The 13,461-nt window shown below is 34.8% G+C and overlaps 1 protein-coding gene across 1 annotated transcript; it reads right to left on the minus strand.

Moving 5' to 3' along the window:
* Nucleotides 1-1,396: 1,396 nt before the first annotated feature.
* Nucleotides 1,397-10,691, minus strand: LOC112048332 (odorant receptor 46a-like). The gene is made up of 9 exons (XM_052886662.1): nucleotides 10,399-10,691; nucleotides 9,804-10,015; nucleotides 8,064-8,176; nucleotides 7,728-7,803; nucleotides 6,363-6,549; nucleotides 4,999-5,098; nucleotides 4,156-4,269; nucleotides 2,407-2,562; nucleotides 1,397-1,450 (listed from the first exon to the last, which is right to left on the minus strand). Exons 1-9 carry the CDS (start codon nucleotides 10,689-10,691, stop codon nucleotides 1,397-1,399), a joined length of 1,305 nt encoding a protein of 434 aa, XP_052742622.1.
* Nucleotides 10,692-13,461: the final 2,770 nt, after the last annotated feature.

A 13,461-nucleotide genomic window follows, 5' to 3' on the forward strand; every position in this document is an offset into this window, starting at 1 on the left:
AAACTTTTATGGTAAAGAAATGTCCTATTTTCAATTGTATCCTTGTACAAGCACAACTACTATTTTGTAATAATACAGACTATTTTAATAACTCAATCAAAGCAAAAGATATTAAAATTGAGATCTTAATTTATAAATGGCGACATCTCAAAAAAGTCAGGATAATTTCTTCTTTAATAGGCGAAGAAAGATGTCTCCTAATAATTTGAATGATCGTTTTCATTACACAAATTAAATTATCCATTGTGCTTTCTTATAAAAGCTTAACTAATGACTTAGTAAGAATTTTCACGAAGTTAAATAAAATGGGTCAGTTCTCGAGGGATTTTTTAGCAGTTACGTAAAATTATGGTACTAAAATAGTAGGAATGTACACGGAAATCTGGATTTTAAATGTATGAAAGAATTTTAATTCTAAGATGATTTTTTAAAATGTTGCTTCATCCTTTTAAGTTGCTAAAATATCTGCCAAGACTTTGCCCTACTGAGATTTTACAAGTTTTGCATTGACCAAAAGGCGAAATGGAGTGTGTCTGTGTATTAGACAGTCGTTGTGTTTTATCTTTCGTTCGCTATTTTTTTTTTTTAAAGAGTTTTTGCCATATTTTTTTTATAATATGACCAATATTCCCATTCCCCTCCCCGTGCTAGGAGTGGGTACGACAATAGACCAACGGGGCGGGGACCGAACCACCACCCCTCGGTGATGAGTCCAACCGCTCTTACCGATGAGCTATTGAGGCTCTTGAGAAGACCATATCAGCGATCCGACAACGACAATTCTGTCAAGACCGGTCAATTGTATACAGAAATACAATAAGTACAATAAAGTATAATTTTATAGTCAGGTTTTCTTTAAATTATAGTTATTAACACGTACACTTACTAAACATATTTAAAACTTATAGAATAAACGACGGTCTCCGTGGCGCAGTGGTATTCGCAGTGGACTTACAAGACGGAGGTCCTGGGTTCAATCCCCGACTGGGCAGATTGAGGTTTTCTTGATTTTTTCAGGTCTGGCTAGTGGGAGGCTTTTGCCGAGGCTAGTTACCACCCTACCGACAAAGAAGTACCGCCAAGCGATTTAGCGTTCCGATACGGTTTCGTGTAGAAACCGAAAGGAGTGTGGATTTTCATCCTCCTCCTAACAAGTTGGCCCGCTTCCATCTTAGATTGCATCATCACTTACCATCAAGTGAGATTGTAGTCAAGGGCTAACTTGTAAAGAATAAAAAAGAAAAAAATAAACATAGAAGAAAAGGAATCCGAGCTCTTTATTTTACACTAGATGAAGAAAATCTTAAATTAATAGATAAATATTTATAATTTATAATATCGTTAACCCTAAAAGTTACAAAATAACAAGTTATTTCGATATCAATAATCCATTCCATTATTTTTTCGTATTTCTCATCACTGCAAATGCTTTGTACGACCAGTTTATGAGCTGAAACAAAATTTACTATTAAACATGAATATTTTATTTTTTTTAAAAGTAGTCTGAATTTTTATGGTTTATCAGCTTTACTATGCTACGAGTAAAACAATATGTGTCATGGATTATTTTACATTATTTATAACCTTCTAAAAAGGCGAGGTTTTATGTACCTATTTTGTATTCTTTTTTTATATTAATAATATTAATCTATAGGTATAAATGCGAAATTCATAGTTTATAGTAAGTATATGTCCTCTAAGAACGGATTTTACAATAGGGCCGGTTTAAGGAGGCGTAAGAGCGGACGAAGGCACGAGCGTTCGCTAGTTTATTAATCTATAAATGCGAAAGTAAGTCTGAATGTCGGTTTGTTACCTTTTCACGGCTAAGCCACTAAACCGATTTGGATGTTGTTTGGTATATAAATTTGACCTTAGAGCAGTAGGTACCTAAGCTATGTTTTTCCCGGAAAAATTAATGATTCCCGTGGGATTTGTAATAAACATAATTCTCACGATAAATCACGATAACGGAGAAATAATAATAATATAATACTTTAAAAAACTAAAAAAACATTTTTTTAGTACGCAATAAAAATTAGCCTGTCCGCCATATTGGATTTAAGTCACGTGACTATTTTTTTCGTATTCCTGACAGCAATCGCTTTCATTTGATATTCATATCATGGGGGTGGATATCAAACAGCTATTCCACCATTTTAGGGAGGCCGCCATATTGGATTTGTAATGACGTTTCTTAGCTAGTCATGTATTGTCATCAGAATTCAGAGCGTGTGCAAAATTTCATCCTAATCGAAGACCGGGAAGTGGGTCAAATTAAGATTCCAAGATTTTCTTACATACTAGTGAAGCTAATTTAAGCGTGTTAAAAATCAACATTATTGTAAGGTCTTATTAGTTGATGAAATAGGTATTTTTATTATATTATTAGTATTTGTTACCAACATAAGTATACGTGTTCAGGGATAACGTAAATATTTTCCCCGCAGTGACCCTCAGGGGTCGTTTGCAACGTTCCAACAGTATTACGATGAACATCGTCGTCTTCGGGTCAGTTTCAAGCCACGGTCCGTCGAACGCAGCCTGCCGTAGCTCGAGGCTCTGCAGTATAAGTCATTTGGATTAATAAATAAATATTTCAGTAGAAGTAGAACTTTTAGTAAATGAATATTTAATAATTTATTCATTTTGCTATCATCCAAGAAAAGCCGACTATCCCATGCGACAACGTCACCCAGGTCCGACAAAATACTCTCTACGTACGTTTCACCCCGAAACCGGAGCGTCAGGAAAGTCAAGTTGCAATTGCACGTTGTAGAGTCAACATCTCTAGATAATAGCAAAATAAATAAATAATTATATATTCATGATGAACTTCCGCACAGTAACGCCTGCTTCTATCCAATATTTTTATGAATGAGTTCGCCCGAGGAAGTACTACCATCATGCTTAATTCAACCCCCAAGAATCATTGCAGTTTTCCGATCTAAATGGCATGCTTGTGTTTGTGTTTTTACAGGCACAGTAAGAACACAAACACAATATAATTAGCGAAGACTGAAATTTTCTCGTAGGTAACCCGTTCTTATGGTTTATATATCTGAATTTGTTTTTGGCTGAGCACGTTAAAATATTTTAGTACGTAAAACTCGTGGATTTTTAAAAGGTAACCCGATAGGAATCGGGTTGTTAGGAACCATCGCCCCTGCACAGTATAGAGTTTTGTACTGTGTGTTTCTTCATATGCCCTGTGAAGAGTTGCCCTGTTCATAGATGATTGTTTCGACTGACCATCGGGGCATTTATCATCATCATTTGATTGGTCCATCAATTATTACTTGTAGGTACTGTTAATGAAACAAATACTTTTTCATGAGAACTTGAGTGTTTAACGGAGAAGAATGTTAGATTATATATAATATGTCAATTTTACATATTATGTTATATGTTGCTGTCAATAGGTGATTTTTTTCGGTGAGGATGTGATTAAGTTTTGTGTAATTTAGTCATAAACAATAATTAAATAAATAGAAACAACAAACTTGACATGCACGAATAGTAAATCTTAAAACTACTGTTACACATGCTTATTTCAAGCACTAAAGAATGCTACTATTGAGCAGTTGCTACTTATTAGCATGTGTATCGCAACATTGCTAATAATGAGCATGCTTATTTCGAGCTTGCTCAAGAATCAACAGTCGTGCGATTTATGAGTATGCGATTTATGAGTATACTTGCTGCGCGGGTGGAAGGAGGCGTGCTTTTCGCGCGTCTGAACAGGTTTGCTTTTTGAGTATGATAGTCGATCAGCATTGCTATTCCGTATTCTCTTCACCTTCATCTCTCGCTAACAGTCTAACACGATAATAGACAGAGAGCGATAGATACCAATAAGCATGTGTAATTACTTTGGGCATGCTTATTCAAGAGCATACTTGAAAATCGCATGCTTATTGCTAGCAAATGTAAACTGATGATAAGCATGCTCGTATGGCGCATACTTAATAGCACGTTTTAGCTTGCTATTTTAGAGCATGTGTACCTTAAAAGTTTTGTTGAAAAGTTTATCATCTTACTTTAGGTTTCAAACCATACGATATATTTTACTAGTACGGTATGTAACATAGAGCCTGTCAGCCAGGCTGGGGCACAAAATAAATTGTACCAGGATGTATGGGAGAGATTGATTACCTTCAATATAAGTTCGTTGCCGAACCAGCACAATATGAATACCTCTATCAGCATACACGTCAAATAAATGGCCATCCATACGATTTGCATAGGGTGACTACTGGGATTTTCAATCTGGAAGAAAATGATCTATAGTTTCCTGTATGTAACCTATGAACCTATTTACGAATTAACATACCAAACAAGCAATTATAACAGGTTTTCACTCTTAAAAACCCATGTGAATTAAAGTCATTTTAATTTCATTAACATTATCGCTGTTTTACTTTTAAGGGTTATTGTTGCCGATAACTTTAGAACCTCAAATATTGTGTTATAGACATAAAATAACAATCATCAAAATAAATGTAAATAAACACAAGAAGGTAGATATTTAAATCAAGTCCCTTATACATTTTAAACAAAAGTGTGAATATCTGTACTAATAGTATAAAGCTGAAGAGTTTGTTTGTTTGATTGAACGCGCTAATCTCAGGAAGTACTGCTCCGATTTGAAAAATTTTTTCAGTGTTAGATAGCCCATTTATCGAGGAAGGTTAAAGGCTATATATTATCTCCGTATTCCTACGGGAATGGGCACCACGCGGGTGAAACCGCGCGGCGTCAGCTAGTCAGATAATAATTAGTTAAGACAATTAATTCACTTAAAAATCATAACCAGTTCTACTTAGGGCCATACAACTGGTAAATAACTTGAATTTATTATTTCAGAAATAGACTTGCAGTGAATTAATTGTAAAATGGAGCTGCAAATAGCTGTAGTATCAATACTAATTCAAAGTATAAGTTTATTATTTAATTGTAAAAAAAAGTATGGCTATATTATAAATTAATGCAACTTACGGATAGAAATTGTATTCCCACTAAACAGAGAACCATAACGCTTAGCATGAATTGTAGGGCTGAGGCTAAACTAAACGCACTCTCCATCATAGACACGTATCTAGAATTTAAAACAAGTGTTTACGACTTCTCTAGCGTAGTGCTGGTATTCTCAACGTAGAGATCCTTAGTGTGATTCCCGGCTCGGGTCAGCTTAGAATTCAGGGCCTAGGTCTAGAATGGTGTTAAGAAAGATGTGCCGAGCGATTTAGCGTTCCAGAACGATGTTGCGTGGGTATAACTTGTATCTTTTCCTAGTAAGCTTCCGTATTAGTAGAAACTGCATCGTCACCCGAAATTTGGTGAGATAGTCGTCAACGGAAAACTTGTCATTAAATTAAAAAAAAGATACAATAACATCACAGATTGTCACTTAACATCGAGACATTTTTCCTCCGTGGCGCAGTGGTATGCACAGTGGAATTACAAGACGGAGGTCCTGGGTTCGATCCCGGCTGGACCGATTGAGGTTTTCTTAATTGGTCCAGGTCTGGCTAGTGGGAGTGGCTTTGGCCGTGGCTACCATCCTACCCACGTACCGCCAAGCGATTTAGGGTTCCGGTACGACGTCGTGTATAAACCGCAAGGGGTGTGGATTTCATCGTCCTCCAAACAAGTTAGCTCGATTCCATCTTAGATTGCATTATCACTTACCATCAGGTGAGATTGTAGTCAAGTGCAATAAAAAAAAGATCATTTTCACCCCCGACACCATGAAGCTACGTAATTGGTAACTAAGTACTTAATTTCTCATGTTTAGGTAAGAATAACAGCGCAGTGATAGCCCAGTGGATATGACTTCTGTCTCCGATTCCGGAGGGTGTGGGTTCGAATCCGTTCCGGGGCATGCACCTCCAATTTTTCAGTTGTGTGCATTTTAAGAAATTAAATATCACGTGTCTCAATCGGTGAAGGAAAACATCGTGAGGAAACCTGCATACCAGAGAATTATCTTAATTCTCTGCGTGTGTGAAGTCTGCCAATTCGCATTGGGCCAGCGTGGTGGACTACTGGCCTAACCCCTCTCATTCTGAGAGGAGACTCGAGCTCAGCAGTGAGCCGAATATGGGTTGATGACGAGGTAAGAATAAAATACAACATATATTATTCCGAGGATGAAAAGTGACGATAAATGTATTATGTTACGAGTAAGACTTCCTTCATATTCACGTTTCTCAATAAAAGTAATATATACAAATATATTTATTACAAAACGCGACTGTAAACACAATTGAAATTTTCCATAGAAAAAGTAGTGACTAGAAAGAAATTTCATTCTTAGAAACTTGTTATTTATAATGGAAATAGAATTTTATTTCACTTACTGTATGATAGCATTGTAGTGAATGATATTTCTCTTCAATACCAAATGCATGTAATGATATTGATTGCACTTTACATCCTGTTTGACATAAGGACGTTGGATATTCTTTACCTCATTTCTTTTGAATTTCCTTTCTGCTAAAACTTTAAAGTTTCTTAGATTGTATGCTAGAATTTCTATTTGACCAACTGAAAGTTAAATGTTCCGTTAAAATGTGAAAATATTTATAAACGTCATTAATGATATACATTGGACTAGCTGACGCCGCGCGGTTTCACCCGCGTGGTTCCCGTTCCCGTAGGAATATGGAGATAATATATAGCCTGTAGTCTTTCTCGATAAATGGGCTATCTAAAACTGCACGAATTTTTCAAATCCGACCAGTAGTTCCTGAGGTTAGCGCGTTCAATTAAACAAACAAACAAACTCTTCAGCTTTATAATATTAGTATAGATAAACGCAGAAGAGGATATTTATTGTGGGCGTTGCTTTGCTTGGATACGTCGGTTTTCTTAGGATAATTATTAATTTCAAGTCAATTTATCTTTCTTAATTAATATTCAGATTACAGGTTATTTAAATCAGCAAAAGGAAACAATAATAAAGAAAATTAGACCTATAATTTTATAAGTATTGACATGTAATTGTATAAATGTTATGTACGCCTAGAGTTTAAAAGATTTTTTTCAGGTGACCTATTCTGTTTTTTAAAAGTTTTATATATATGTATTGTTGGCGTGCTTTATATAAATAAATAAAAAATAAAATACGTATCTACTGCTGAATGTGCTTAGAATTCAATTTAAAATATATTTGTCTTGATATTGGTTCGTAGATTGCTTGGTTGCTATGGCCGACTTATTACTATTTTTCACACAATATAGAATAGTGTCCAGCTAAAATATTAATATATAAATGCGAAAGGTCATTTATCACGAAACCTCGTAAACCGCTTGATGTACTAAGCTGAAATTTGGCAGGGAGGTAGTTTTTAGTTAGTAGGTATCCTCTAAGAACGGATTTTGCAATATCGCTGGATTAGAGAGGTCTAGGGTGGACGAAGTCGCGGGCATCCCCTTGAATTATATAGTTTGGTTTATTATTGAGTATTGGAATGGCGACTCCGCATTAGGTGGACCGAACACATCAAGCGCGTTGCAGGGAGCCACTGGATGCTGGCGGCTTGAGACCGTTTTGTTTGAAAGTCCATGCAAGAGACCTATGTCCAGCAGTGAACGTTCATCGGCTTATAATGATGATGATGATGATGATGATGATGATGATGATGATGATGATGATGATGATGATGATGATGATGATGATGATGATGATGATGATGATGATGATTATTAAGTTGTGATATTACTAGCGGCAGCGATGAATGCAGCAAGTATTGTGTCCATTACTCCATCTATAATACAGGTCGCTGGCTTGTAATATATCTGAAATACAAAACTCTTATATACCTAAATGATATTAATAAAAAAAAGTTTTTTTTTTTACATATACACTATACAGAGTAATGATTATTACAATACAACATTAATAATTCATGATTTTGTTAATTAGTTTATTGGATTGATATTATTTTCATTTATAGGTAAATTATTTTTTAAATATAAAAAAATCTGATTAATTAAAATATTTTTGTAATATTAGAATATAATTAATTAATTATATTTTTTGTATATTCAGAACTTACTTGATGCAAGTAGATAATGGCATAGACCGACGATTTGTTAACATCAAAATAAGGGTATTCCACATTTGTAGGTAGTATGACGAAATTTTCGGTGAGCGGCAAAATTATTGCAACTATAAAAATATTTATAAAAAAAAAATAATAAATAAAATAGCATAACAGAGAGTATTAGGATTAGAAAAAGTGTTACAGTCTGAACTAAAAGCGTTTTATTTCAAGCATTTCAGAACTTAGGTATTCATCCATGTATAAGGTAAAATTCAAAATAGAGATATATTTATATATACATTTTCACTAGATGAAAAATAGAACAAAAGCCTGCAGTAGTCAGACTTACCTCATTTTATGAAAGTTTGGGTAAGTACTGTAGCTAGTTATGGAGTTTGCACTGTGGTGGTTTTGAACGACAGCAGATTTCAAGATCCTCAATTATTATTATATCAAACATAATTCTTGGATATTTTTTATGGGATATCATGAGGTCCCTTATGTTCCTAATCGCCAGACCTTTAGAATTGTGGCAATCCTTTGCTAGAGATCCTTAAACTCTTGCAAAAAAATATAGTGTTTTTCGAAGGGCTGCCACCAAGCCAAGTGACGTCATTGGGGACCCGATTTTTTATATTATACCGAGGAATGTCATCATCTCCTTTTGTTTTTTTCTCTACACAGAAAGGGAATCCTCATGGTCACCAAGTTGAGTTAGGTAGTCCTTCAGCTCCTTTATCCCATTATAATGGGGTCGGAAAAATAGTCAATCTCTTCCATCCGCATTACATGTCCATATCAAACCAATCTTTTACTTCTTAACTTTTCTGTGATATTCCACTTTCATACTTCCTCTTCTAAAAGTCGCTCGGGAGTATTTTCCATAACTTCAAGGTGTTGAAAAAATTAGTTATGCAGTTCCGCTCTGTGGACTTATTGGAGGCGAACTGCATAACTAATTTTTTTTATTATTTTTTTTTTCATACAAAGTAATTTCAAATAATTCCAACTATGTAACACACACCTTTATCTATCTTTGCATTTTAAAATACTTAATTGTAATGGTAAGACTGTCAATATCTACGATATATTGCAACGGGTAGTCCTCACTTCACTAGTAAGCTACTTCATGATATTTATCAAGAAGAAGAATCAAAAAATAAGTTTGGTTAGGTCATAATATAAGGATTATAAGGGACCCAACTATAATTATGATCTATTAACAAACGAAATAATTTTTATTCCAAAACTATTCTTTTTATAACATTATTTCATATGTCATTTTCCTTAGACTTTTTAATTATTTTTTCTTAAAGAATATAACCTTGGGAAATACTTCCAAGCAGCCTACTCATACCTTATTTTATCCATTATTGTCCACCATCCAACATAAGTATTTCGTTCGCAAGCATTCTTCCATTATACATCTCTTCAATCGCCCAACATTGTGTTTCATTTAGCACGAGAGGTTTTACAACCGTTTTGTAAATTACCCTTGAGTCTATGGGGCATTCGAGGGTCACATAGTACATCTGAGATTTTATGCCGAAAAAATACGTATTGTACTTGCAGGATTGAAGGTGTGAACTTTTGAAACCTTCCAAAGCCACCACAGTCCAATACGTACATACTCGTATGAGTACTTACGTTAGGTAGAAGTTGGCAGCACAGGGTGATCATTTTTCAATCTTCATAAAATGAGGTATGTCTGACCGATGCAGGCTTTTGGTCCAAAACAAAATTCCTGTTTACCCGAGACTGCGCCGACACACATAGCAGAATAGTACGTCATTACGAAGCGCGCCGTTTTAATACTTTTTCTCAAAATCACTCGGTGCTCTTTCTCCTCAGGTTTGAATTCGTCGCAATGTAGAAATTCAAGAAGGTTTAAAATTTTGCCCTTATTCAGCCAGAATACAGCGAGTTTAAAATACGTGTACATTTCACTCAGAAATAAGTACAGCCTGGAAAGAGTATTTAAATATCACATTTGAACTTTTCACATATTCAGTTCTATTGCATTCAACGTTTATATTTGCTAGATACGAGTAATAATAATTGCACTTTTTATTACAAATAGGGCAAAGGTTAGTAGATAAATGCATATTTATTATAATCCTACTAATATTATAAACGTGTTTGTATTGGTGTTTTTTACTGTTTAACGCCGCTACTACTGAGCGATTTGGCTGAAAATTGGAATGCAAATAGACATTACTCTGGATTAACACGTATGCTACTTTTTATCCCGGAAAAATCGTTCCCGCGGGATTTGTGAAAAACTATATTCCAACGACATAGTCGCGGGCACTAGTTGTGTAAATAAAAAGTATTGTCTTTAATTTACCCCTCTGCGATATCAGCAATATTTTCGCTTCGTCTTACTAAGTAAGAAACTTCTCCAATGCAAGGCAAGAAGCAAACAAGCCACAACACCACCGTCGAATATAACAAATGCAGCCAAAAAGAAAAGCTGGTCGGTGCGAAGTCAAAGTACCACATCCCGTAAAACTTCAGCCAGTAAATATGCACAGCGTGGTATAGACGAGGATTTAAATCGTCCCATGGCTCTATGACCCCATACGGAAGGTATGGTTTTAGGAAAGACCATTTTGTACGCAAATCGCTTAAAACACTCATTTTTGCTGGAGTATCAGAAACCAGGGGAAGTCTTTGACGCGTCATTTAAGAATGACACTTATTTGTCATCAACATCGTGGGGGTATATAAAACATTATTGTACGATTCTATTAAGGGGAAGTGCTTCTAAAACAATGAACTTAAACATTTAAAATTTTACATTTAATTGTTTTAAGCAAAAACGTTTGCACTACATCAAAGGAAAAACATTTAAACAAATGCACTATGACAAGTAAAATGTAGTTAGCAAACGTTTAAATTTGTTAGATGTAATGTTTATGTTGCACCGTTTAATTTGAAACACAAACAAATAGAACAGGTTTGTTTTTTATTTCGTTTAATTACGAGGTTATACAAAAAATGTTTATATGAACAAGAGGTAAAAACCATACACAAGCTAAACTTTTCAATTAAGCAAACATGAACATAACAGGAATAAACTAAAAAGGGTTTCAACAACACACTTGCCCTTTTTTCAGTAATAACGATTCAATTTTTAACACATGGTAATTACATTTACCTACACTTTTTATTACCTAGACTTTGTAAGTTGTTTACTGTATGACACTAAGTTTTATATTATTGCACGGTGTGTCGCTACTGTGTTGACTATTCGGCGTAGTAATGATAGTGTAAACTTGTTTGTAGAATAACTAACTATAACTAATAATTAGCCCAATTTAACCAAATGACCAAGCCCGTCGAAGTTACCCAGAGGGGTTACCAAATGAAAATATAATAATTGCGGACAGAATTCCACCCAATCCCTAAATTATTGGGAGTGATTTCTACAATGTCGGATATTCTCAACTTATTTCACACCCACAGTGTTCTGATTCCAATGTTTGCTGGAAATTCTGTTTACTTTTAGCCACGTCGCGAGGACAAGCTTAATTATGATCTTAATTAGAATAATAGAAAGTACCTTGGTTGGGCGTTTTTCTGATGTTTTCATTCGTTAACTATTCTATTTTTACAGACAGAATTCCTTGGATCTTGGATAATATTTTTGGTATTTACAAAATGGTATTACTAGGCCTTCAACGCATAAAATGAATGCTAATTGTTATTATTGATTTACTATATATTAACAGTATTAAATTAACAGTATTATTATTGATATTGGTGTGTATTTAAAACTAGCTGACGCCGCGTGGTTTCACTCGCGTGGCGTGTGAATTTTTCAAATCGGACCAGTAGTTTCTGAGACCAGTAGTTTCGCGTTTCAGCTTTATATATTAGTATAGATTGTATTAGGTCCCTACTTCTCCATTTCATGATTAATGTAACTAAGATTAACAAACTACAAAGAAGCAAGCAAATAATTTTAAACCTCCGTCAAAAATAAGACACACTTGTCAAAAAATTAAATTTTTTGCCACATACTTTCTGTATAACACAACTTTTTTTTCAATTTTAATTTAGGAATTTTCCCTTACAACATTAAAATTAAATGTTACTCACATTATAGCCGCGACAAAGCCTCTTCTTAAAGGGGTAAATTAAATATGCCGCTAGAAGCAATTATAATAATTACCTCGGCAGCATAATTATCTGACAAAAGAAAATATGACATTTAAGTACTTATTAATTGTGTTTTCAATGAGCCTCCTACAAAACTCCAATTATAACAGCTAAACGGGGACATACTTTGCAACGAGACAAGATTTTTTTGCGGCTATTCCTAGATAATTTAACTTATTATAGTAAAGATATGTTTTTTTATTTTCATGATTAGGCACGTACCTACATTATTCTCTCCAAATATTTAAAATGATAATGTACTGACTTAGAAAAACTTTCCAGTACTTTTGTAGTATCAAACATTAAAGCAGAATAGAAATTTTTTGACGGCCTCCGTGGCGCAGTGGTGTGCGCGATGGATTTACAAGACGGAGGTCCTGGGTTCGATCCCCAGCTGGGCCGATTGAGGTTTTCTTAATTGGTCCAGGTCCGGCTGGTGGGAGACTTAGGCCGTAGCTAGTTACCACCCTACTGACAAAGACGTACCACCAACAACAAGTTGGTGGTACTACGTCTAACATCACTTACCATCAGGTGAGATTGTAATCAAGGGTTAACTTGTAAAGAATAAAAAAAAATGCCAGAAAGAGTGGTTGGTAAAGGCACCAATGAGATTATAGAAGCTAAAAGGTAAACCTTTATGACTGATGTGTACATGTGTACACCACCAAGTTTACGATCGCTATGGAATAATGTGAGTGCAGCTGTACGCTATGGTTTGGGGTCCATGTTGATATTTAATCAGATAAAAATAGATAACACACTAGAAATAGGTGCACCATTTTACCAAGTTAGACTAGGACAGTGTGAAACGAAGTACCCTACCCTTTTGTATTAAAAGCTTTTTTTTCTCCCTCCTTTTCGTAATCTACTCAATATAAAACCCCAAAGCTAAGGCTATTTATTTCTACAGGTCGTTTAGTAATGTTCATTACATTACAATGATTTTAAATTTTGCACTTAAAAAATTCAGGCCATGCCTAATGTCAATTTAATACCAAGTTTCGTAAATTTAATTTTTTTTTATCATGGTCGTAGAAAAAGCATTGTATGCCACTGCACAAAATTGGCGATTGTAGCACTCGTGCTATATAATGTTAGGCAATTCGTTTTTGTTACTTGCCACTGTCATGTCATGCCCATTCCATGACAGTGGCATACATAGCCATTATGACAGACTTCGTCAGCGGAAATATTACAAGCATTGCCGCCAATAACTATCGCTGTATCTGAAGGTCACAGGCGA

Source organism: Bicyclus anynana, chromosome 17 (assembly GCF_947172395.1).
Source record: "Bicyclus anynana chromosome 17, ilBicAnyn1.1, whole genome shotgun sequence".
In the NCBI taxonomy this organism is placed as follows: domain Eukaryota; kingdom Metazoa; phylum Arthropoda; class Insecta; order Lepidoptera; family Nymphalidae; genus Bicyclus; species Bicyclus anynana.

Coding starts and splice junctions, on each gene's coding strand:
- LOC112048332 (XM_052886662.1), bottom strand. CDS start 10,691: ATGAGTGTTTTAAGCGATTTGCGTACAAAATGGTCTTTCCTAAAACCA. Junction 5,099..6,362: donor CACTACAATGCTATCATACA/GTAAGTGAAATA, acceptor TTTAAATTCTAG/ATACGTGTCTATGATGGAGA. Junction 2,563..4,155: donor GCAACGAACTTATATTGAAG/GTAATCAATCTC, acceptor CTTATACTGCAG/AGCCTCGAGCTACGGCAGGC.